Source organism: Oryzias latipes, chromosome 13, assembly GCF_002234675.1.
Source record: "Oryzias latipes chromosome 13, ASM223467v1".
NCBI classification, from domain to species: Eukaryota; Metazoa; Chordata; class Actinopteri; order Beloniformes; family Adrianichthyidae; genus Oryzias; species Oryzias latipes.
The window spans coordinates 32,219,639-32,246,532 of record NC_019871.2 but is presented as its reverse complement, the minus strand read 5'-3'; the positions used below and the strand labels follow the sequence as shown (position 1 = coordinate 32,246,532).

The 26,894-nt window shown below is 42.2% G+C and overlaps 2 protein-coding genes across 2 annotated transcripts in view; one reads left to right on the top strand and one right to left on the bottom strand.

The window, feature by feature from the left end:
- Positions 1-26,894, bottom strand: part of clstn2 (calsyntenin 2) — a 404,311-nt gene that overhangs the window by 166,327 nt on the left and 211,090 nt on the right. Inside the window, exon 3 of the mRNA XM_011483059.3 lies at positions 15,812-16,007. Within this exon, the coding sequence (XP_011481361.1) occupies positions 15,812-16,007 (196 nt within the window). The remainder of the gene's footprint in view (positions 1-15,811; positions 16,008-26,894) is intronic.
- LOC111948416 (cingulin-like) lies at positions 23,796-26,376 on the top strand. Its single transcript, XM_023961452.1, has one exon. The coding sequence runs from the start codon at positions 24,771-24,773 to the stop codon at positions 26,301-26,303; it is 1,533 nt and encodes a 510-aa protein (XP_023817220.1). The 5' UTR covers positions 23,796-24,770; the 3' UTR covers positions 26,304-26,376.

The following is a 26,894-nucleotide window of genomic DNA, read 5'->3' as shown; positions in this document are numbered from 1 at the left end:
ATTTTTATGCATTCTTTTTTCATGCATTTTTCCAACAGCCACTAGGGGCGCTTGAGCAGAAAGGGTAAGAGTGAGACAGGGGGAATACGGTATATGTGTGAGGAAGATGCAAGTTTAATGTAAATTCCTGCTTTGTGAGTGATTAGCATGAACAGACCCTCATCATGGAAAATGCAATAAGAAATGCAGATGACGCAGGTTTCAAGTTAAAAGCAATCATTAAAAGCCGTGTGAAAAAATCCACCATTACCAACGGGTTTGGAAAAGCCGGTCTGCTGCGTGACAGAGACGACAGCGCAAGCTCAGGAGAGAATTTACCTCAGAGTGACACTGACAGCAACAACGAAGGAGAGACTGAGAGTGTGTGGTGAAGAATGTCTGACGCTATTCCAATCTGACACTGAGGAGGAAGACTTCCATGGTTTCAATACACAGGCGTTATAAGTTACTGCTGCTCTCAGTGACTTTTACTTGTAATCTTTTTTTAACCAGCCCTGTTGGTGCTGTTACTACTGTATTGCTGCCGTGTTACTGCCCCGTCACAGGCAATGTTTGGAAAGAAAAGCTCAGGTATATTATTAAAACTTTGAAAACTCTTTCTGTGTACCGTCTTTCTTTGTAAATATATCATGTGTTGAACCTTTCCTGCGACTACTTTTTTTCTTTCTAACTGTGGTCGGAAAATGCAGGGGAGATCCTATCCACCAAAGGGGGATCTTCCTTTGGGGTTCACTTCCCCGTTCTGACCCTCCAGAGTGGGTTAATAGAGAATCACTCATTGTTCTTCTGGGGGAAACTTTCATTTATTATAGTTCCCCTTCACTCTGTATATCAAACATGAATGCGCACTCCCAACACACTTCTGCTGCGTTCTCTTGCTCCCTCTTGCGCTGCACGCTATCAGATGCAGCTCAGGCGGACACAATGGTGGAGTCAGGGAGTGGCAGAATCAGAGTCTTTAATATAAGTTCAGGAGGCCATCCAAAAGAGGACTGAATCAGGAACAAATTGCTCTATGAACTCTGGAGAGATTAAGGCTGGATTGCTCACAGGGAAAGGAAGACAATCTGGCACTGGCTTGAGAAAAGAGCACTGCTTATATAGGGAAGACAATGAGGCACAGGTGGAGCACATTAGGGAGGAAGCAGATCACACAGCAGGAACTGGAAATGAAGACAGAAAAGACAGCCTTCAAAATAAAACAGGAAGTGACAGCCAGAGGGCTAACTAATCCTGACACACGCGCTCCCTCCTCTTTTTATCACATGCGCGCGGTTTCAGCACATACACATCCCCATTCTACAACACATGTTTCAATGTGGGCACATGCGACTTATAGACAGGTGTGTAGAAAATTGTTTATCCTTTAAAAATGAAATGGATGCAGCTTATAATCAGGTGCACTCTTTAGGCCCCGAAATTACGGTAGTTATTCTGAACCATGTCTCCTCACAACAAGGTGACAGTGTCACATCACCTGATAACTGTTTTTATTTATTTATTTTTATTTATCTGTCCGTCCGTCCGACCGACCGACCGACCTATCTGACCACCAAATGCCATCTGATGGGAGGAGCTTCAAATGTTGCCACAACCTTAAAAGTCAAAAGGGTCACAACAGACTAAGAAATACTATTATTATTAAATAGTGGGGCAAAAAACTATTCATTCAGCCACCAATTGTGCAAGTTCTCCCACTTAAAAAGATGAGAGAGGCCTGTAATTTTCATCATGACAGAAATGCAAAAGAGCTCAATGCTGTCCTTGAAATCTTTGATCTAATTTTTCTGTTTTGTGAAGCACCTTGAATTACTTGTGTACGAATTGTGCTGTACAAAGAAACTTGCCTTGCCTTGCCATAGGCTTAACTCAACTATGAGACAAAATGAGAAAAAGAAATCCAGAAAATCACATTGTCGGAAACTTCAAGAATGTATTTGTAAATTATGGTGGAAAATAAGTATTTGGTCAATAAAATTTTTTAACTAAGTACTTTGTTAACCCTTGGGCTATCCTAGGCACTTTACCGTTGGGAGTTGGGTCATCTAGACCCACTAGACAATGCTCTGAACCTTTTTTCTTCAATGATTAGTGATCTTCACTGGTGTCCATGGATTACATGAAATCTTTCCACCTTTATCCACCTTTGTCATGGTAGGGAGAACACGTCAATGGAAGGGGGGGGGTCATGTAAGATAGCACAAGGTTCATATACCCTTTATTGGCAATGACAGCAGTCGAACGTTTTCTGTCACCCCAGAACCTTAAAGTGTTTTATACGAAGTCACTCCTTTGTTGCCCGGTCAGTGTGTTTGGGATCGTTGTCACGCTGAAACCCCTAGTGGCTCTGTCAATCAAACAATTTGAACATTCGATGTGAGACCACCTACTTTTATTGAGACATCTGACTGGGAAGTTTGTACCGTAAATAACTTTCTACAGCAGAAATATCATAAAAAAAGAGGATTATCAAGAAGATGTTAAAAACGGTATCAGAGCAGGAATGGTTCTGACCAATAGAGTGACTGGGTAACAGCTGTTCTTTTCTTTATAATAATAATGGATTGGATTTATCTGTGCTTTTCCAGACGCTCAAAGCACTTATAATGTGTCCATATTCTTTCCCTCTTCATTCATACCTGGTGATGGTAGAGGCGTGGCTGCCAGTTCTCACACATTCATGCTGGTTTGCAGTAGCGTTAAGGGCCTTGCCCAAGGGCCCTCACTGGGTGGTGTTAACTGCTCAGCATTTCAATTGCTAGCTTGTTCATTCCCCCCCGGGAATCGAACCCTGGTTTCCTCCATGTTAGTCCTTCCCCTTACCAACCAGGTTACGCAGGCCCCTTAACAAAAGTCTATGGGATTTTGGCTTCTTGGAGCCAGCAGGTACTTCCTGTTTGGAACATAATGGGGGAGGGGTCATTCAGTCCAGTTCCTATATACAGTCATTGTGTGCTTCATGTCGGTCATGCATCTGGCAGTTTCAAACTCTTTTGACAGGACACTCACTATAAAGCAGCAGAGGAGTTCGATTTAGGACCTCCAGGAATAAATAACTGCTGAAGGACACATGGCATGTCCCAATAAAGAACATTGAAACATGTTCTTTGCAGGTTTATAAAATTTTCTAAAAGGTTTAACCCCAGGTTGTTGTTTTTGAGGACTACTTTTTGCTCCACCATAGTTCCTTTTGTTTTAAAATGAACGTGAAAGGAAGCTGAAGATGGCAATAGTTTGCTCTGCTGTCAGAGCAAAGCATCTCAATGTGTAAAACGTTTTACGGTGGCCTCGGAAACTGTTTTTTCAAAATGAAACCTTGTGTGCTGCAAACTTCAGATTTCTGTTTGATGTTGTTTGCACTTCTCTTTCCAGACTGTGTGATTTCATGTTTCATGACTTCATTGTTCCTGAAAGATAAATGCTCTTTCTGTTCAATAAACAACAAGGTTTTTTTTTATATCTGGAAAAATATGTTTGTTTAATTTTAAGATTTCTGAAGGACACTGGTAAACTTGTTTATCACTGCCAGCCCGTTACTAAAAGGCAACACACTGATTCTCATCAGCGCTGTCCCACACGAGACTCGTCCAACATGCGTGGGAGGAGCCCAAGAAGATGTTGGTTGCAATGAAATCTGCTCATTCAACCTGCGATGCTTCCAAAATGTTCCTTTGTTTTAGTCAGGTTGTTGATTTGCAACATAAAATAGGCTTCATTATTGCCAGTAATTACCTGAGTACATGAATTGACTCTAACAAGAGACTTGATTGCCACATTTTGCACATTAATCAAGGTGCTAAAACAATCAAGCTCATTGTGTTTGGACAAAGTGAGTGCAAAATGTTTATGTACTCAGTTTTTAAGGACTAATTAACACAAAAAGTTGAATTAAAACCTGGTTTATAATAAATAAAGGTTGTCTAGAGCAAATATGTTTTGATTACAAGGGGAAGTCACCCTAATTTGACATTTGTCAGGATGATGGAGATTTAAAAAAGTTTGATCGCCATATGGGAAAAAGAAAAAGGAAGTCATTCATGCTTTTACAGAATTTTCATAGGAAAAACTTGAATAGAGCAACATGCAAATGCTTCAAAGCTTTATGAGCTCTTAGATGAGTATGTGCTTGACATCAGGAAAAAGTTCCTGCGTGACTGAAGAGCGCCAAGAAAATGTTCACAGACTCTGGAGTGTTGCAGAATCATTCTGCTGAACATACTGCATAAACACTGCTGTTGTGGTGAAGATTGTTGATTTCCCACAGCAAATTCAGGCTAGATGCTTGTAATTAAATGACTAGTTGAGCCCTGTCTGTTACAGAAACAATAAGGAAACATGAATCATTTTTGACATAAATAAAGAAAAGCTGCATTTATAGGGAATATATTAGGCTGGAAAAGTAAAAGTTTGTTTTATGAATTTAAAAGGAAGAGGAGGAATTCCATATAAAAGCCTTTTTGTGTTAGAATAAACGTGCCAAACATCTGAAAATGCTGGGATTGAAGAGATATCTAAAAGAAATGATCCAAACATTTATCATCATAATCAGCAGTTAATGAATCACAAAAAACACATTGATTTGAGTAATACATTTGAAATGCAAATGCATTGTTTCAGCTGCTTAGATGTCAAATATTTTTATTTGCAAACATGGAAAAGAAATTCAGTTATTTTGTTGTTAAGACTGTAGAGATTTTGAGAAAATTCGTTTTTAGAAGCAGCAGGGGTCACCGTGTTTACAGACAGCCAAAACATTTCATTTGCAAAAATACGTCCAGACGTTTACCTTTAGAATGGAGCTTCCATTTTGTCTAATGAACCAGTAGGATAATCTATTATTACCATAAAACTCAAGTGCAGCGGGTTTGGATTACCACCCTTAATGCACTGTAAAAATGGAGGAATAAACATTATGTGCGCAAATTCCAAGACCATATATTTTCTTTAATGTAATATTTAATGTTTTTTTAACAATGGAACTATATTAAAATGTCTGCATCCATAGATACTTACAAACCTAAATCAATCATTTATAATGTCCTAAACAGCGTATAGTAACAGTTTTAACCAGCTTTTAGCCTTAGTCATTTGCACCCGTATAGGAGGTTGACCCGGATGGGGGCTGCAGGCTTTTGGGTCGTCTGAGCCCGTGGAGGGTCGTAGAGGCGTGGCTGCATCTAAAGGGAGCGCAGCTGTATTTTGCAGTCCCCTTGAGGCACGTACGGCCACCATCATCAAAATGGAACACACCACTGTCTGCATTTGGTAGTGAAGCTTTGGTGCAATGTTAAAAAGGAAGATCTACCTTAATTCTGGGAAAGCTACATGCCACTCATCAATTAAACCTTCCCTCTAAACCAATAACTAATTTTCCATCTTCTCTTTTCAGCCAATCACAGTCATGTTTTTGCTTTTAAAATTCACGGGTGTTTCTAGATGGTTTCTCCACCCAGTACTCCTCCACCCAGTACTCCCCCTGCATGGATCAATGTTTTGTCATGGACTGGCCCTAAACCACTATCAAGGTGTAGGCTCTAGGATTTTTTCATCTATGGTCTGAGCTCATCGCACCAGCATAAAAGACGCAGTTAGCGCAGACCCAAAGGAAAAGAAAACCTGTAAGTTAAGTTAGACCACCTGAGTGTCCCGTACAGGTTTACCCATTCCACCACAGACAGCCTTATGCAACCGTAAGGCCAGTTGTGACTACGGGATTATTAACAGTTTTGCTGTTACTGCAGGCTGGTTCATTCCACTTGGCTATCTTTTCCCACAACCAGCGATGCACCGCAGCACCAAGGCTTCATGTCACATTAAACTTAAACACTAAACAGCAGCTGCTGTTGCTGGCTTTGGCCCTTTAAAACGCTGCCTTAATGAGGATTTGTTGGAGCCTACACACATCAGGCAATCTGGGCTGAACTATCCAGGAGAACGACTGTTTCATAGTAAGACGTCTCCTTCACAAGTTATATATATTCAAAAAATAAAGTATTAGCGCAGGAAAAAAGTAGAGGCAGTGCAGTACTTTGGTCAAAGTTCTGCTAAAAACTGCTGTGCTGCACACACCAGGACACAGTTCTTGAATTCCCTGATGGCAAAGGCAACTTACAGCAGAGTAACTCACTGTGCTACACTGTAAACATTTTTCAGAAACATGACAGGAACTCAAGATGTGGCCTCCAAAACTCCCTCACTCTGACTTCCATGAACCATCAGTGTGAAACGCTGATAAAGTCCCCGTCTTACAAGTTGCAGAATTTAAAGGATCTGCTGTTGGGGGAAAAAAAGGGTATTTCCTTCGTTCGCTCCTTCTCTGGCGGCAGTAGGATGAGAATCAACCTTTGGTAAGTGTTTTAAACGTTATAACTAGAGCGTTAACTGAACCAAAACTAAGTTACAGTACCTCTTGAGCGATAGAAAGTTCTCATCGTGAAATGAAAAGCCCTCCAAGTGCTGGAGACTCATTCAGGTGTCAGGTGTGATTTCAGCCCAGCTACATCATCCACATTCATAATCAGATACCTGCTGAATACTAAAGCCATGTGATGCATGTTAATGTCAGCCTGGTATTGTTCCACACCCTATTACAAATTCATCTGTACTCATTATTTCTCAGCACCCGACTACTGGCTGCCCCTCATGCAAAGTACTGATGGAACGGCTCCAACACACACATACATGCACGCATGCCCCCATGGAAAGGCAAAAGACTCAATCAATCTTTGTCAAGAATTGGCCTGGGGGCTTGAATCATCACTTTCCTTGGGTAAAGACCGTGATGGAAATAAACAACGCTAACGACGGCAGGGGGGATAAAAAGCAACGCAAGGTACTGTAACACCGTCGGTTCCCGCTTCACCAGGAGTGCTCAGCTCCACTGCTCCACGGGGGCCGGACTGATGTCAGAACCAAGGCAGCTCTAATTGTATTGTCATCCCGTCCAGTTCTTAGTGCTGTAAGCTGTGCTGCTGACTCTGCACCACGAAGTGTGGCTCAACTGTTGTGTGCTGTTAGCTGTTTTGCTAGAAAACAAAAAGAGAAGCCAGAATCTTTAGCTTTTACTGCCTGTAAAAACGCCAAATGGCAGCTTTGCTGACAACAGTGGGAAGATTCCCAGAGTGGAGTGACTTCTGATTGAGCTTTGAATCCTAACGACACGGGCGCTTCTTTCTTCCATTTGGTAATTGAAGGAAGAAAGCTTCTGAGGGTGTAGCTCCAGGCAATAGTCAACATTTGTGGAAGGAGGCCATTTTCTGCCATAACATCCTGTCAGTGAAGAATAAACAACATATTTAATCCATTTCAAGGCGTTTTCCCCTTTTTCTTGACTTCCCCAGAATAACAGTCACATCACCACACAGGTTTTGACAGAATGAGGTTTGACTCATATTAGCATCAAATATGACAAGAGTGAAGTTAAGATTGTGGGTAGAACAAAGAGGCGACGCGTTGACAGGGAACTATCTGTGTGGAGTCCCCTGCTTGGTCTTCCCACTTCAGATATTTAACACGACAGCTTGTGGAAACAAGGCAGAGCTTTTGGCCCAGTTTTACTTTTTTTAGTGAGCCTATTTATCCTATTTGTAGGTATGCACATATGTGCATGAGTGTAACGAAACACAACTCCACACTAGGCTTGGTGTTGTCTTATAGTACGGATTGCACTTGGCTTTATGGCTCAGATTGCTTTACAGGACAATTTATTTATGCAACAAACTTTAAATGAGTCAATGATCACCCCCCCCCCCAAAAAAAGGCATACATTCAACAGTCGTTGGTGCAACTTCAAGCTGCTTTAAAACAGCTTTGTAGCCTTTTCCTTTTCCATGCTTATCTAGGATTTTCTGTCTAATCTCCTGAGAGAGACGACAGCTGCCGATATTGTTTGGTTACAAGAGAGAAACTGATGGCAAAATTCAAAGACAGACCATCGGAGTGTAACTGTAAAGCTCAGAACAACTTTCAAAGATCATCAAGTTCAAGGTCAATGTGCATCAGTGTCCGATCCCACTATTCGTTCTTGTTTCAGTCAAATTGTATTTCATGAGGAGTGGCCAAGGAAGACAGAACTATTGAAAGCAATAGACAAAAAGTCAAATTTTTGAAAATGTAATAATTAACATGGATGATCCAGAACGCTTCTACGAGAATATTGTTCAGAAGAAGAGATCAAACTAAAGTTTTTGTACATTTGCTCTGTCAAAATTTGCTATTTTCCTTCATTTCTATGTAAACAAATGCTTTATAGAAAAAACAAAACAGTTTTTCAAAACATAGAAGAGGTTCTGTTATGGTCAGGGGCTGCTTGGCTGCATCTGCCACAAGGTGCCTTAATTCTGGGCTGGAACAATGAAAGATCCAGAGTATTAACTGTTTACACCGGAGCTTCAGCTCCAGTGTTGACATTAGATTAATTAGATTAATCCGTGAAGTGAAGCCATCTCTCCCCCATGACACCATGGAAAGGGTTGTTCATGCATTCATCTTTTCCAGACTGGACTATTGTAACTCCCTTTATTCCGGGATCGACCAGTCTCTCCCCCGCCGTCTTCAGCTGGTCCAGAATTCAGCTGCCCGAGTTCTAACGGGGACCAGACGCCGTGATCACGTCACACCAATACTGTGCTCTCTGCACTGGCTGCCTGTTTCCTTTAGAATTGATTTTAAAATCTTACTCTTGGTTTTAGAGTTTACATGTTTACATGGTCTGGCACCTCCTTATCTTTCTGAGCTCCTGCAGAGCCATCGTCCTAGAGCTCTGCGATCTGTAGACCAGATGCTCTTAGTGGTTCCAAGGACTCGACTTGTGACCAAGGGGGACAGAGCGTTTTCAGTGGCTGCTCCTAAACTCTGGAATCGTCTTCTCCTGTCAGTGAGATCTGCCAGATCCTTAAATGATTTTAAATCTCTGCTAAAAACTCATCTTTTTACATTGGCTTTTAACACCAGAGAGAATGATAATTAGCCACCTTTTTTTTAGTGTGTGTGTGTTTTCCTTTATTGATGATTTTATTATCGTTTTACTGTGCCTCTTTGAATTTTACCTGATTTCAGTGTATTTATACTTGTGCAGCACTTTGGATGTCTGGCAGATGGTAAAGTGTTATATAAATAAAGATTTATTGATTGATTGATTCCTTTGCTGATGGTGACTCTTCAACCATTTCTGCAATGTAATGCCCTGTCCTGATATACAAAACTCTGCACTTGTGAAGTGTTTCCCACACTCAATGTAAATCAGCTGATTCTGTGGCTTTGTACCGTCATGCAACCCAAATCTAACATGAAAAGCCGCTTTTGTCTGCTTCAGAATCAGCTGCTTCACGTTGATCACGAAACCAGGTGTCTTTGTGACATCTCCAGTGTCGAAGGTTTAAGGCATTTGGAAGAAAAATATCCTCCCTAGTCTTAAAAAATGCAGTCTTAGTTGCAGGTCATGGGTCTTCCAACAGGATAAACCCCTAAACAAACACAGAAAAACCCCCAGGAGTAGCTGAGAGAATAATATTGGGTTTCCCTGTGAGTTTAACGTTATTTTTGATTGACAATTGTAGGTTTCCTCTGTTAGCAAAAGGGTGTTCAACAATGCCATTCACATCTGTAACTGTTTATGCACATAGGTAGTGTGTGATTCTATCCCAGACTCCTCCTAAACAAACACAACTACAGGAGCACAAAACCTTGTGACTGCATAAAACCGTGACAGACAGCCTCTGAAAGCCTAACCCTAAAGGCCACTGTTAAATACATGTGTCAGTAGCCGCGTTTACATGGGCAAAAGTAATCGGAATGAACGCCTGATCGGAAAGAAAATGCGTCATGTAAACGCGCCGTTCGGAATACTCTGCCCCGGTCAGACTCATTCGGATCAGAATTTCTTTCCGATCGAGATAGGTGGGTTATACCGATCGTTTATCCGATCGTGGAGCATGTAAACGGTCATTCCGATCGTGTGTCACTGCTGCTCTGGTTTACGTCACGCATAGACGGTGTTTCGCTGAGAGAAAGCTTTGGAGCGCATACGGGACCGACCAGCTCTGCGGACACCCCGTGAAAAGCGCCGCTCCGCTCTCGCCCCGCTGGCTCTCCCCTCTCTTACACCCCTCACGGGGGAGATTCGGAGGAGGAGCGCTCACTCGGTCCACTGGCACCCGAGTGAGCAGAGCAGCTGGATTAATAATGTTGTGTCGGGGGGGGGGGGGGGGGGGGGGGGGGGTTACGTGTGCGTTTTGTTGTTTTGTTATGTGTGGGAGAATTCAGACTGCGAGCCGTCCCGCCGCTCTGGGTTAGCGGCTGCAGGACTCAGGAGGACCCGTGTTCGAACAGAGTTCGGGGCGCCAGCTCACAGAGTGGCTTTGGGGCGGTCTGTGTGAACTTTCAGAGCAGAAATAAATGTCGCTCAGTCCTTAGAAAGCTGCAGATTGCTGCGTTTCTCGCACGGTCCTGGATTTTGTGTCCATCCATCAGGCTAATGATGTTAGCCCGTGTTAGTCTGTCCTAAGCTTTCGTCCAGCTTAATTCTTCCACAAAAAAAGCACTGACCACACAGATTAAATATAACGATGAGCGAACAGGCAATTCATAATATTCATGACATTAATAAAAGCACGTTTGGAAGATCGTCTCGTATGTTACCGAGCTGCTGCATAAATGTCTATGGAAGCGGTTTGTTTACAACGGGACCTATATCCGCATCCGGGTGATTTTTACACTACTGCGCATGCCCAAATGATTCATTCCGAACGAGAGTGTGAGCCATGGGAACGTTTGTTCTAATCGGAAAAAGGTTTTCTGTGCCCATGTGCACGGGTGAATTTTAACCCGACCATTGATCCGATCAAGATATTCTGCCCATGTAACCGCGGCTAATGTTAGAAGTGGATCTTATGAAAATGTCTTGACTTTTAAAGCATCCCTTGAGCCGAATTAATCAGAAGAAAGAATAAAATGTAGGAAGAAAGCCAGTGAAATGCTACCTGGAGACAAATCGTGTCTTTAGATGCCAGTCAGTAGAGTCTGGAACTCTTTAGTGTTCAGCGGGTATCTGATTATGAATGTGGATGATGTAGCTGGGCTGAAATCACACCTAACACCTGAATGAGTCTCTGTACCAGAGGGTCAGTTGTTGGGGATCCTTACTATGGTGGTGATTCTAAAGTTGAGTCCAAACTAGTTTGTTGATTGCTTAGTTTGTGGTTTCAGTACAGAGATTGTCCTTGGACCAAGAACTGTCTCCAGTTCAGTTACTGTAGTTTTTTTTGACAGTATTCCAATTAACTGAGATATATATTTATATAACACAAAACATTTTACCTTTTCTTCACAGCATAAGTCAAGTGCATGCATTATGACTTGACATGTTTAAAAATGAGATCCTGCATCTCCACAAGGAAATCCTTGATTCAACTTGGCTGTGGAACACAAAAAAACACATCTAAAAATCAAAAACTCAAATTCAAGCAGGCACAGACAGACACAACCCCAGCCTGTCAGCTTATTAACACTTGATTGCTAATGTAACATGTTGTCGGGTGGCTGATGAAACAATCAGGTTGATCACTGCTTATTACACAGAAGAGGATGAAGCTTCTATTGGCCTTTCAATTAAAGGAATATCACTAGACGGTACATCCAAACGAGTTCATAGAGATGGTTCTTTACAATCCTCCTGCTGATTCTGTGCTGAAAGCATTTGTTGCCTTCAGATTTTTTTTTTCTTCAAATTTGTCTGAAGTTGATCAAACTATGAACATATTTTAGTAGAAATCTCCTCCAACAACTAATAATGCAATCCTAACATGGAATTTATTCAAGGTTATACCATGGTCGGGGTGAATACTCTATTCTGATTGGCTGCTGGGTGTACATTAAAAAGTGATATACCACAGGATAACCGCACTGTGAAAAAAGAAGTTCCGGTCACCTGGCTTAAATGTTTTGTATCACTGCGCCGGCTTCTTTGAAACAACCTTTAGCTTCATCATCTGGACAAAAACAAGTGATAAGAGATGAACTTTCTCTACTGATGCTTTATTCAACCCATCAGAAAGATCAGCATGTATATATCGCTTTATATCACCAAATTTTGTAAGTGACCATGTTATAAGCGGGTTAAAGGCCTTCAAAGTGTGTATTATCACTTTTTAACGCACTTCGCGTCGGACGGTTAAGGCTTCCACGGCGTGCGTTAAATAGTGATATGCATTTTATGTCGGCCATTAACCCTTACATAAACAATTCAAATCCTCATCAGTGCAATCACTAAAGTCAGTTTCACGTGGCTGTAGAGCATTCTTGCTTACTCTTCTAGAAAACCTTTTTTTTTTTTTATTTAAACCACATTGAATTGTTTGTGTTTGCTTTGGAGTCCAATAGGAGACTTGGTTCTTAAGCATCATCCTGCTTCATAATCCAAGAGCAGATCAGCTTGAAGTACTGAAAGTCCCACTCCGATCTTCTCTGATCTATTCTAAAAGTGTCCCCAGTGGTGTTTTCATCATGATAATGCCCTTTTTAGCCAAAATCAGAAAATCTGTTGTTTTTCAGAGCGGCAGGAGTTAATCAGAAATGTGTTGTAGGTGGAACCGTTGGTGTGAAGCAACCCCGCCCCCATTCCCTCCCCGTGCTGAGAGGTTGAAGCAGGGAGCTTGTGGCCTGCCCAGTCTATTTTCTACGTCACAAATAGGATCTTTTTCAAACGGCATTCTATCTTAATGTCGTTGTAGTCTTCCGTGCATAGTAAGTAAGATTTAACGCTTTCATGTAGTGTTGAGGCTAAAAACGTGACGCTGGCGTCTAAGCAAAAAAGTCGGAGCATTGTGCATTAAATTCTACAAAAGCAGACGTGCTTGATGCACAATGAAACAGAGGTGGAGGACTTTAATGTGACGCGTAAGTTGCGTCCGGTGTGAACGCAGCATTACACCAGGTTTGGAAGATTGGTTCAGACACGTTGCACTTTTCCCCCACAAGTACAACTTATACTCCAGAGGGCTGCCCATCTACCATCCTAACTATTTTCCAGATCTTAAAGCACTGCTGGCTGCCAATTAGCTCAGTCAGATGTCTCTACAGTCTGATTGAATGAACACACCTGGTCCAGGTAATCGGCAGCAAGCAATGCAGGAAGAGCTGGAAAACAAGCAGGGCGGTAGATCTGTTGGACCAGGAATGAGCAGCGCTGCTCCAGAGCGACTCTTATATCATATTTTCTTCTTTATTATGCATGTTTTGCCTCCTGCAACTTTTACTGTAGGTCTTTTATTTGAAAAATAAAAAAAGCTAAAGTTCCATTAGTTGAGACACATCTGGGTGTATCAAAGTTGCTCTCCACATTTGTCCCATCCCCTGGCGGAGCAGTGAGCTGCAGACACAGCCGTGCTCAGGAACCATTTGGTGATTTAACCCCCCCAATCCAACTTTTTGTGCTGAGTGTGAGGCAGGGAAGCATCAGGTCCCCTTTTTTAGAGTCTTTGGTATGACTGGACCATGGATTTGAACTCACAACCTTCTAGTCTCAAGGCGGACACTCTACCAGAAGGCCACTGAGCTAGTAAAGAAGGCTTGAAAAACTGTTTTTTGGTCCTATAGATGCATTCCTGTTAATGTGTTCAGGTTCAATGACTTGATTATGATAAAAATCATAAAAAAACTCCAGGAGAGGTGAAAACTTCTTTTTAACTCTGTCTTTTCCCAAATTCATGACAAAAACTGCCAGAGACAGACTAAACAGTCATTACATGGGATGTATAGTGGCAAAAAAAGGGAAAAATTTGCATTTTGATGAGCCTTGTGGCAGACATGACCTCTGGATTGTTGTAGGATAATTCACAATTCTTTTAAATATGACCTGAGCAGAAACCACCTCAGTGATTTCAGCTGCCAGCAGAAAAGCATCAGTTTGAAGTGGTGAGACTCCAATGGGAAATGTGTTTGCTTTGGATTTATTGGTGCTTAAACTAGGAAAAGTCAGGTTCCTGTAGAAGCACAAAGTATGAATGAATGACGACTAGTTGTTGTTTTTGTGGAAAAATGCACATGTTCAATGTTTGATATCATGAGAAGAAAAAAAAACATCCCATTTGTACGAAAGAAAAGGCAACACTGACAGACAGATTTGTTATGCTGGGGGGTGGGGGGCGGAGGGATACGGTGTAGGTGCCATAACCGGGCCTGCAACGACCGTTCTGGGTCCTTGGTTCTTGGGTCCGTTGGTCCGATAACGTGTCAGATAGTGATTGGTCTAGACAAATTACTATACCACCATAGAAGAAGAAACTATTCCAGTCCGTTGTAAACAAACAGAGCTCTGACACAGAGCAAAGTTATCTTCTAAACGTGCTTTTATTATTGTTATGATTATTATTAAGTGTATTGCAGCAAAATGGACTGCGTTCCCAACCCTTCTCCGGACCACACACTGTAACAAAGCATCTTCCCTGCCTGCAAACACGAAGCTATGAGACTCCAGCTGCTCTGCTCAGAGACACGGTTCTCTCGTGTGGAGCAGCAGGTTCATTCTAACAGCCACAGATCTTTTTACAAAGTGTGTTGTGGCAAAATCTGAAACTTGAAATGAAAATATGTAGAGCCCGAGCAGATCTCCACGCTACGTAGTTTGTCCAAGTGGGGCTACCGTAGTGTGACGTCATCCTCAGTCGAAAGGACCCCGAATGGTTATTGCAGGCCGAATGGTTATGGTACTCACACTGGCTGTGAATACTGCAGCACAGAGGCTGCAAACAGACACAAACGCAGCAGCAGGAGCTGCCACCAAGGAAGAAATTAATAACTTGATAGAAAAGGAGTTTTATGTAAACTTGATCTCAGCCAGAAGAACAAAAAGAGGGATAGAGGAGGAGAGAAGTTCAAGTGCATCCTGTGTCATCACTGATCCTCTCTCCTGTCCTGCCATTTCCTCTGAGAGTTCCCAGCAGAAGGACAAGCCATTTAAAATGTCCCCACAGCAGTGGGGACATTTAAAATGCTGCAGCGGTCGCGGCAGCGATAGCAGCAGGCATTTCATATCCAAGGTATGTTTTATTTTAGTTTTAGCTTTAATTTGTCGATTCTAACGTCCTTCCCTCTCAGTCACAACGCCCCCTACAGTGTTTAGGACCTGTCTTCAGGGGAAAAATGGGCAGACCAGTACGAGGCACGAACAAATGATGTTCAATGTGGTCACGTGTTTTAAGTAGAACCCAAAAACAGCCTTAGAAACCTGCACTGACATGTGAACGTGAGAGTTTTGTGAGGGCTGTGTGAATGTAGCTGCACTCCAATGCTTATCTACTCTGGCTGTTCCGCAAGTATCATCAGTTTTTTTGGAATACCAAATAAATCAGAACGAAAGAAGGGCTTGCTGTGAGTTTACCTTCCTCCTTGTAGATCAAATACAAATCTAACACTATTTTAGGACCAATCAAAAAGCCTGACTGAAGTTGTCTTTGCAGCTTGCTAGGACTCTGAGCTGTTGGACACGGATCTTCTTTCACTACAGTTTCACTGCTTTCCTTTGCTCTGACCCGTCACCACAATCAGAGCCCCGGAAGCAGAAAGGCTGGTGGTCGGCTCTGAGGCCTTCCTGAACTAAGTGATGATAATAATATATTTGCTGTTCAGACAGAACGATTAGAAGAACCCTCAAAGTGAATTAGGGAAACACCACATATAGAATAATCATTTTCATAGCTGCACCACCATGACTCACATCCCGTCACCTGATTACTTCTCAATAGCATTTTGGAGTTGGAACCGAGTGAAAGAAGCACAAAATCTGCTGCCGAACTTTCACATTTGCTTTACTCACTTGTGGGACTTTTTGCCCTCGGTGCCCCGGGGTCCAGAGCCGCAGTCGTGCGCCTGGATGATGAAGGTGTATTCCTTCTGCAGCTCACAGTCCACCAGGCTCCGCGCCCTCAGCTGGCCCTCGCCAGATGTCCCGTTCAGCACCACCGCTTCGAATGGAGCGTCCAGCCCATGAATGTTGAATGCACAGATCTCCCCTACACACATGGATGGAGAGATGCAGTGAACTGGGAGGAAACTGTTAGGACTTCCTCTCAAATGTATGAATCTGAAGCAGACAGATTCAGTCCAGCTATAGATCTGAATCCTGAAATATCTGCAGCTGCTTTCTATGAAATTCTGTTTGCAACAGCTCAGACAGAGATGAGCGTCACATCCATTGGAAAATGTATAAATCAATTAATAATATTGGGGTTATTCTTTGGTTGCATGGCCCAAGCAGAGCATACACGGCAAAACATTTGCAAAAATATCTCTGCTATCCAGAGGAAAGTATACTCTTCCAGGTTCTGCAGACACACTAACATGCTCTTTAGTTTAAGGTTTCTGCTCCTGCATCCTTGGTTGTGATCCAACATTATGGCTCCACACCTCCACTCTGATCCGCTTTGTGCCAGAAACAGTGGTAAAGGTAGTAATGTGACATTTTCCCGTCTGGCTGTACCATGTGACTGATTCAGGAAGTGGTCCGGATTGTGCCACCAGTTTGGACAACAATGTGAAGCCTTCATGCTCCATTCAGAATATGGCTGTTTGATGGAGGGTCTCAGGTAGAGAGCGGGCGGCCCGACGCTGTAATGATCTTTCAAAGCAGAAGTGTCAATGGTGGCACATCGAGCGCTCGCTTCAGATTGTGTTTCATTTCATTTCATCAGTGGTCAAATCAGCAGCGACCGGTTTTGAATTCAGAGCGGGGTTATCGATATGTCCGTTCTTATAGAGAGACGTCACTCATCCTTTGTTTGTGGCGGTAAGAGAGCAGCAGTACGGATATTTTTTTTCTCTATAAGTTGCACGCTCGTTTCAGTCCAAGCAGCCGCACACGAACCGAGCACGAGGAAGACAGAGAATCGAAGCGAGTCCAAACAACCTGCGCCTGAGAACTAAAAGATTCTTAAAACCAGAGCAGATCATTCCTGACTGAAGCTGAGACGCTTGGTCATTTTAAACCAATCACAACTTTTATTGTGATTGATTATTTTCTCTTCTTGCTTTGCACATTTTAATTTATATTTTGTGTTGGGGTTGCAGTGTTTTGTGTTGTTTCACTTTCAATTTGTTTAAAAGGAAAAATATTCAAAAAAACTACATAGTTGTGAGCAGGATTGTAGTTTTTGTATTTTATCATTTATCTTTTTACAAATGAATGCATATTCATATCATACATATATTATTTTTTAGCATTAATGATTAATTTTGTTTAATTTTAGATTATTGTTAAAAATGAATGAATTAAAGCACCAGAACAGTCTGAAGAGCTGATTGGGAGCTGAAAGAGTCGGCTCTTTGCAGGGAGCCGAGCCAGAAGAGACGAACCGTCTTCTAGAAGAAGAGCCAGAATTCCATCATTTCGGGAGAGGAGGAAATTGTTGCTGTGGTTTGATTCCTTTGTGCACATGGAGAACATTTTTATGTCAGTTTGGTTGAGCATTTCATTTACTGGCATTTGCAATCAGACATTGATCTGATATAATTTTCATACTAATCTAGCAAACAAACAGTACTTGTTTTGTAATTTTTTATACATAAAACGTCACTATATGACAACTACATTATGAATATTTATTAAAGACAGATAAAATAATTTCTTGCTACACATGACTGAACACACACTTTCAGATGTCACTAGTTTCAGTGTGTCAAATGCTTCCCAACCATTTCAATACCATTTAATTCATTTTGTTTCTGTCGTGATCAAGCAGACCGTAAAAGTCTAGAATGGCTGCGGACAGTTAAAAGCCCATTTAAGTCAACTGGGACAACAACGAAGAGGTCTAAAAACAAACAGTGCCGGTTTAAACTGAATTCTGAGTACCAGGGTGATGTGTGACAGTCCTGCTGCTGCATTCTGGACGAACTGGAGGTGGTTTTAACGGAAACAGGTTTACATTGAACCCCCCCTCGCTGCTGTTCCCTGAGAGAACTGGATTTGAAAGCAACAGATTGAAAGAAGTGGAAAACAACTGGAAGAGGTTCAGTGCCGAGTCAGGATGAAGGGCTGACCAAAGCACCACAGCAAGCCTCAGTAGAACAGACGGTCACCTTGAATATTTCTGCCGTCTTCAGAGTAGTTTATAATGTAGAGAAAGTGCAGACGGTGACAGAAAAGCCTCTGCGTGGAAGTTGATAAACAGATATATATCCCACCACCTTCTGGTTTATACTCTAATTGTTTGAGTGAAAAACGCCAAGGCCAGCCATGCTGCCCGCTCACCCGTGGGCCGCCGGTCCACGAAGCAACACCTCAAGTAAAGCACGACAGCTCAACGTCGCCCTCGGAGAGATATATAGACAGCAAAATCCCATTTTTGTTGTCTAATGTGTGTAATGTGTTCCCGCCCCCTGGTTCCTGCCAGGGGGCGGGAACACATTACACTGATTGTAAAATTGCTGCACTGGCTCCCTGTGCGTTTCAGAACTGATTTTAAGATTCTTTTAATGGTTTATAAATGTTTTAACAGTCTTGGGCCTTTTTTTATTTTAGTGATCTACTTTGAATGAGCCCTCACGGACCCTGAGGTCCTCTGGTGCTGGACTTGTAGTTGTTCCTATGATGAGGTCCAACAGGTGTTTAGGAAGAGGCTCAAGACCCACCTCTTTAATTTCACTTTTAGCTGATCTTATCTGCTTATTTATTCTATAAGTTTTAATACATATTATTTTATGCATTTAATTTTATTTTATGCTTTAATCTTATTCTCAATGTATTTAATTTACATCTAATGTCTTTAATTTTAGCATCTTCTCATGATTTTAGCCCCCGAGTTTGTTTTGGGGATCTTTTCTACCAGGACTTGCTGGTTTCGTGGATGGTTGTTACAGAGGTTTTTGCCCTTGCTGGGGCAGCTGGAGCGTCATGGCTTTATAATGGACCCTGTTGCTGTCCTGGTCTGAGTGGACACTGTGGCGATGTTCTTATCGCCGAGCTGGCTGGACTGAATAGACTCCTAAGTCCTGTTTCAAAGCAGAGCCAAGCCTTCAATTTCTTTGAGGAGTTATTTTATAATCATTTATTGTGTGTGGGGTCATGGGTCGTATGTGTTAACGGAGGGGAGTGGGAAGGGTGAAGGGTGGGTTTTTAATGCAATATTGTGGGTTTTTTGTTCTAAATGTTAAAGCACTTCGAGATACGCAATGTATGAGAAGCACTTTTTTTATAAATAAAGTTTGATTTGATTTAATTGGGAGTGAGAAGCTGTCAAAAGGGAAAACACAGGAGGTGAACGAGTGCTGACATTTAATTCACACAAAAGTGTGAGTCCAACTTGTGGAGTTGGACTTTTTTCCCCTCCAAGAATTAACACCCAACTACACTGCAGCTCATGACATTTTGGGAAACCACTTAACTCACCAAGCGTGCACTCTGACCCATGCCAGCTAATTGCCCTGGTATCAGCAAGACGAACAGCAAAGGCTAAAACGCTTTCAGAGAAGCTTTGTGCGGGCATCGCTTCTGGCGAGCTCTGATAAGAGCAGCTTTATTTCTCAGCCCTTTCATCCTGTCATAATCTCTCACACCACACCCCCAGGCCTCCTTCCTCCCCTGCTGTTGGGACGGCAGATGACAATTTGCCAGCAAGTGTAGATACAGGAAATGCACAAAGATGAAGAAGGAGTGAAAAGAGGTCAACGCAGAACAGAGCAAACACTTTGTGAGAGGTGTGCGTCCTGAGCAACATGTGTTATTGATAAACGAGCCCCTGAACAACAGTTTGGTGCCATATTATTAAATAGCAACGAGCAAGCAGAGTTTGACGACAACAGACAACTGAAGCAACAGTCTCCACGTGCAGCTTTTTTCAACAAGTCAAGGAAAACGGAAAATCCATCACTGGTGGAGCCAAAAAAAACACCAATATATGCAGGCGGACGTGCAGCGGCTTGTCTTCAGCGGAACATGTCTCAGATATGCTGACGCCCACCGCTCAGGTCCTCACCTGCTGGTCTAATTGTGGTTGATGAGGGGAGCAAAGATGGAGGTCAAGGTGACCGCCGGGGGAGGAGCTGTGGAGGAACAGCTCTGGGTACTGTCAACCCCACCGTGATTACATTTGTTTTTTTGCGTTCCTGTCTGTCCATCACTTCTCGCCAACCCTCAAGTGCTGCTGATGGTCAAAGAGAGCAACGAGGGGGGGGCAGCGCTGATTCCGGTGGCATTGGAAGAACAGATGTTAGGCGCCTGCCACTCAGCAGAGGAGTGCTTACAAACGCTACTTAAAGGCTCTCAACTGGCGGCTTATTGTAAGGATTCTTGTCACTCGAGACTTTGATGGGAGGAACAGGACGGTGGCGCTGACGAGCAAATCACACCAACAAGTCACTCAACGCAAAAACATGGTAAAGATCCTAAAGACAATCAAAAAAGAAACACAAATAATGAAAAAACAACATTACATTTAAAAAAAAAACTAAATTCCAAAAAAAAAGAATCAAAACAAGAATGGAAAATTTTGGAAAACAAAAGTAATTTCCAGAAATCAAAATTAAATGTTAAGAGAATGAAACACAGTAGAAAATGTGGGACGTCTGTGATTGGACGAGGATGTTTTTCCATCATTTCATGACAAAGTTATTTAGCATGAATCAATACTGGATCTGCTCCGTACTAATCATTAAACTTTAATTAGTATGCGGACATGAAGACGCTTTTGAAAAAACTCAGATGTCATCATCTGATGTGACTTTCCTGGTTTCTTGTTGTGTTTCTTTTTTTTAAATCAAACTTCTGTGTTCCAAAACAATTATTTTTTATTTTGCTGTATTCTTTTAAATTTCTGTTTTGGTTTCTAGAATTTTTTTTTTATTTCTAAAATGCAATGTTGTTTTTTTAATTATTATTATTTGTTTTGCTTTTTTATTTGTCATTGTGATCTTTAAAATGTGTTGTGTTAAGTGATTTGGACTTCAGGGCCACCGTAGAACATGGTGTAAAGCAGCTCCCTCTCTTTTGAGGCTGGACGGATGCTATTTTTTTACTGGCAAATTAATTTAGCTTAACTGACTTCTTGTACTTGTTAATTTGCCAGTAAAGTCGGACTGCAAACTCTCTCCCCTTTGAAGACTATTGCAGTTTCATTTAATCATGTCAAATGAATTTAAGGACGTTCTGTTAGTCAGGCGGAGTGGGCTTGCTGCTTAAGCTGTCGCCCTGTTGGTGTAAGAAGTTCCGCGGCGCTAAACAACCCCAGGGAATTAGGCGTGTCTCCAAACTCTTGGAGGACATAGAACTCATTATTGGCGTGGGCAGAGCTGCGTTTGCTGCCAACGTGGGCTTGTGGTTGCTAAGCTGGAAGACTTGACAAACACGGTGTGCCAGAGATCCCTGGCCTCGGCATCATTATCAAAGCCTGCATGTATGCAAGTATGCCAGGAAGGTGCTTTCACAAACAGGCTGAAACCTGTGCAAAAGGTTCTCAAGGAAGCAGCGAGGTAAATGGAGCCATCAGTCAGGTGACTGTCACGTTGGGGAGAGGACGAGCAGGATGAGAGCGATGCAAAGGCGGATGAAAGGAAAAGCTCGGCGCCATTGGAACCTGGCCACTGCCTAGGGGAAGCTCCCTTCTCCCTACTGGAGAGTGACCAAAGTGCAGCCACGAACACACACACAGATTTACTCAAACACCGCCAATTTGACAGCTGTAATCAGAGTCGACATGTCTGTCATCCTCCTGCTGCTGCTGGAACACAGCAAATGAATCAAATACAAGATATCACGATGCTATTGAACACATTGTGGAGCTGACAAATGTGTGTGAACTCCAGCTCTTTTCTACTGTTGGTAAACAGACCCTGTTTTGCACCAAACAATTGCAGCAGAGCACGTGGTGAGCACAGCTGTCACGATTATGGTCGCTTTTCCAATTTGAATTTGACATCAAATTATCTCTAGTATTATTCACCCCTGTAACCTGCTAATTATCCTCCTTGTTTTAGTCCCAGAAAGCACAGCCGTGAATCCACAAGCACACACTGACACACACCGTCAGCGCACTCGGCTGTGCCGCCAAGATATACAGTCCTTTCTGGAAACTCTGCAGAGGGCAGAAATTGAAAATGCTGTAATTATGCTCTTCATGAAATTAGCCAGCCGAGGAAAAAAACACAATTGAGGAGCTGTCCACTTTAGAGATAAGGATTAATACTAATCAAGCCTACATGTTCTGACTACAGGAGATGAAACCTCGGGTGTGCGTTTTCAACAGTGTGTATGTGTGTGGGGTGGGGGGGTGGGGGGTTGGAGTGTCTCAGACGGGAGGGGTTTTAATTAAAGGCACACTTTCTCAATAGGGGTTTAGTGGAAGAGGTTGATGGGGTGCCACTGTGTGCATGTACATGTGTGCATGTACATGTGTGTGTGTTTTAAGTAAAATGACTTACTCGACCCCTCCCCACACCCACACACAACCCCCCGTATGTTAATTACAATAACGGCCCATCGCGCAGAGTAATGACACCCTGCTGTCTTCTAATACATTGAAGAACCGCACTTCTCTGCAGTCGGTACCACCGTGAGCTCATTGGCATTATCCAGGCCGTTTCGTATAGTTTTACATCCCAGGATGTGCAAACTGAACGCAGACGTCAGGCCCAGGGTGGCTCCAGCCAGTGAGTGCTGTTTCCTCTTTGTGGAGTGTGGCGTGTATAACAGCAGTGTGTTGTCTGTTCCATATTAGTTCTAACATTAACAAAGCTAATGCTACATCATTTGGTGTTTATCAAGAACACACTGACATACTTTGAAGATAGCAGGAAGTTTTAAACGCACATCCTTTTGTATCTAAGTTCTCCAAAAGGATTTAGGTAATGGACGTGCAGACCATAATTTTCTGATGCACACATTCCTCACTCAGTTGTTTTTGGAGCCAACATCAATGGGATTAAGGTTGCTTGAGGCCAACTCACAGGAGCTTTGTCTATTGTGATTTACTCAACAGCCAATACAGCACATCCACCTTTTTCTGGTTTATTTTGAAGGTTTACATTAGGGCAGACAAAACTAAACAAGAAAGACATGTAGGATGTGAGACCCAGGTAAACAGGGGACTTTGGGTTAAATTCTGTACATCAGGGTAAACCTACATTTAAAAACCCACTCCAATGAAAATTGTGTTTTTGGAATTTTTAAAATGTTCTCGAGGCACTTTTCTGATGATGGAGGCTTTGAATTGATGATGATGGAAGCTTTCAGTTGTATTTCTTACTAAGTCTTTCTTCAAATCGTGAATAAGACAAAAATTTAGTTTGAAAAGGAGTTAATTTGTGACATAGAAAATACACTGAGTGGGCTACAAGCTCCATGCTCTGCTCTGCAAGATGGAGGGGAAAGGGGGTGGGGTTGCCCCATGCCAACAGTCCCCCCCACAACTCAAAGATGCATTTCTAGTGAGCTCCTGCCGCTCTGCGAACTGTGTCATAAAAAAACAACACCGATTTTTTATTTTTATTTTGGCTAAAAACAGCACAACCATAATTAAAAGGCCGCAGGGAATGCTTTGAAAACAGACCAAAAGATGATCAGAGTGTGACTTGTCAGACACTGGCATGCTATATTATTTATTATGTCAGTGTCCTCGGCACTGGTATATTTCGTTGGCTCGTCCGTGCACCTACAGTTGGCTGTGGTCCTCACCCCTGGCTTGTCTGTACCCCTGCCTGCCCGTCCTGGGGGGGGATCCCTCCTTCATGCGGGCAACCCTGAGGTTTCTTTGTTTATTCCGGAATTTGTTTTTTGTCGGAGTTTTTCCTTACCGCAAAGGAGGGTCTAAGGGCAGGGATGCCAGTATAGCTTAGTCTGTTTAGTTGAGTATTTTCCTATTTAATTATATGTATTCATCATCCTTATGATTTTATGTTCACCTTACAATTGCTGGTACAAAGCCGTTTGAGACGACTGTTGTTGTGATTTTGGGCTGTATAAATAAAGTTAAAATTGAATTGAATTAAATCCGAACACCTTGAACCGCAACCGGAAGGAGAGTCCAAACTTCCACTGAATTGTCTTGATTGATTGTTGGCGCCCTCTTGTGGTAATAAATCGGTCCAACATGTTTGATGAGCATCCAGCCGCAAACACAGAAGCAGATTTGAAGTTTCTCTCTCCTTTCTGTCTCTGTACGTTCAATTACCATGTTCATTTGTGAATATAAAAACAGAAAATCCACATCATTTTCCAGACGATTCTCAAATTTTTGTAGTTTCAGCATCCAAAAGAAGCTGACAACAAGGATGAAGATAAAAAAAACACACCAATTTGGTCATTCACACGTGACCATGACGGCTGACATCATCACAGCTGTTGCCGTCATTCATGTGACGTGAGGGACGGACAGATGTGTGATGTCACCAGAGGTCTTTGATCTCCAGAGTCACGTACAGAACAATGAAGTCAAATGACATCATCTCCAGACATAGTAGAGAATATTGTCGAAAGATGTCATGACATCATTTGATGTCATTTGACATCATTTGATGTCAAATGACATCAAATGACGTCAAGTGATGTCACAAATGATGTCATGACATCAAAAAGTTGCTTTATACTCCCTCTTTCTGAGAGATTTCAGACCGAATCTTTCAGCACTTGGAAAGATCTCAAGAGTGATTTCCAAGCAGATTCAGAAATCCGTGTTTCCAGAAACGTCTTCAAATAAAGTTTGCAGTTCTTTACATCGATCAGGATCAGTGGCGTTTTAACAAAAACTTCAGCTCTTTCGCAAATTCAGTTCAATCCATAAGCAGCCATGTTTCACAACGTGTTTGAAAGTCTTGGAGCTACCAGCTCTTCAACTGAATCTCAAGAAGAAACTCTACATCAACAAGATCAAACCAGCAGTTCTCCTCAAAATCTCATCCATTCTGAACAGATCGAGGAGATCAAATGTGACATAAATTCCCTCAGAAAGGAACAGGAAGTCCTACTAGAAAAACAAAGGGAGATGGAAAAGTCAAAGTCAGAAACTCAAGCACTACTAAAAGAATACCATCAAGTGATTAACAATGTTGAGAATTTGAAAAAGAAAAACTACGACCTGAGTTGGGACCTCATGGTGCTTAACGTGGACATCTTTGAGTTTCAGCAACTACCACACAAGCTTAAAACTGCAAAAAAAGAAGAGGAGACTGCAAGGAAGGAAAAGTCCCTTCTGACTCATCAGGTTTCACAATGCAGATCCCAGATCCAACAAGAGCTAGCTCTTCTGATGACCACTCTGGACATCTCTCCTGATGATCTGCACAAAGAATACCGCGATCAGATAAAGGCCTTGCAGAGGCAAAATGCAGTTCTACAGAAGAACTTAAAAGAGCTCAAACGCGATCAAGACTCTGCAATGAGGATGGATTTGTCCAACCTCAAAGCCCAAAAAAGCCACTTGGAGAGCCAATGCGAGCACATCCGGGAGGTGATTCAGATCGACAGCCAACAGCAGGATCAAGAACTTGTCAATTCTGAACAGATAGAGGAGTTAGAAAGTGAAATAAATTCCCTCAGGCAGGAAAACGAAGACCTTCTGCAAGAACAAAGGGAGATTGAAAATTCAAAATTGGAAACTCAAGCCCTGCTAAAAGAATTCCATCAAGTGAATTCTAATGTTGAAGATTTAAAAAAGATAAACTACGACCTGACATGGGAAATCATGGAGCTTAATGTGGACATCTTTGAACAACAACGAATATCGGCCAAGCTTGAAGCTTCAAAAAAAGAACAGGAGTCTTTGAAGAAGGAAAAAGCAGTTCTGGTTGAGCAGGTTTCAAAATGCAGATCCAAGATCCACCAGCAGACATCTGTCCTGTTTGAGCCTCAGAGTCCTGCTAGAAACCAGCCAAATTCGATCCCCAGATCCATGTTTGAGAGAAAATCAGAACCAAAGCAGGGCTTCATGGATTCTGGAAAGATCCAAAAGCTACCAGTTCTCTTGAAGAAACGTCTGAGTCCTCCTGAAAACCACCCAAGTCCTTCAGAGCTGCTTTCAATGGATATTGGAAAGACCCAGCAGCCAAGAATTGTGTTGACCAAGCCTTTGAGTCCTCCTGCACTAAAACTTCCAACTTTGATACCCAAACCTTGGTTAATCAAAGAATCAAGACCTACCAAGCAGGACCTACTAGTCTTCACAGATGCTGGAAAGACCCAGCAGCTGAAAGCCGATGAGGACGAGCTTCAGTTTCCTCCAGTAAAACTTCCTCCTCTGACACCCTTGCCTCCAATAATGGACAAACCAAGACCTAAAAGCAGTTTCCAAAGACGCTTTAAACTCCCAACCACCGAAAGCTAATGTGAGGAGGTCCCCATGTGCTTCAGCTAAGGAGCATCAACCGGCAGAGACAGAACTTTACTGTTTTCTCTGAGACTCTACAAGTCTTTATTGGGCATCAGGAGTGTGTGAGTTGTGTGCTGGGATTGGATCCAGCAAACCCAGCGACACTTTAATTTTTTTTTTTTCTGATGCTTTACTTTTTTAACCTTTGGGGGGTTTCTTTATTTTTATTTTTTATTTTTTTATCGTATTATTTATTTATTTATTTATTGTATCTTTAAAAATAATATTTTATTCTAAATTCTAATTCAAACTCGCAAAGAAAAAATGTGTCTATTCTGCACAATCAAAAGCCTGGAAATATGTCCAGATCTGTTCATGTGACTCTTCTAAATCAGATTCATACAAAAATATGGATATGTTACATTATAGACTGTAGATGATGTTTTTAAAAATGGTAACTTAGGGCTGTTAAAGGTTTAGAAAAGATAGGTATGGAGTTTAATTTGGTTAAAATGTCTGTATTTCTTGTGTAAAATGGCTTCCCAAAATGAGCTAGAAAAAGGGGGCGGCACGTTGGTTTGTTGGGTCAATTCTGTTGCCTGACGG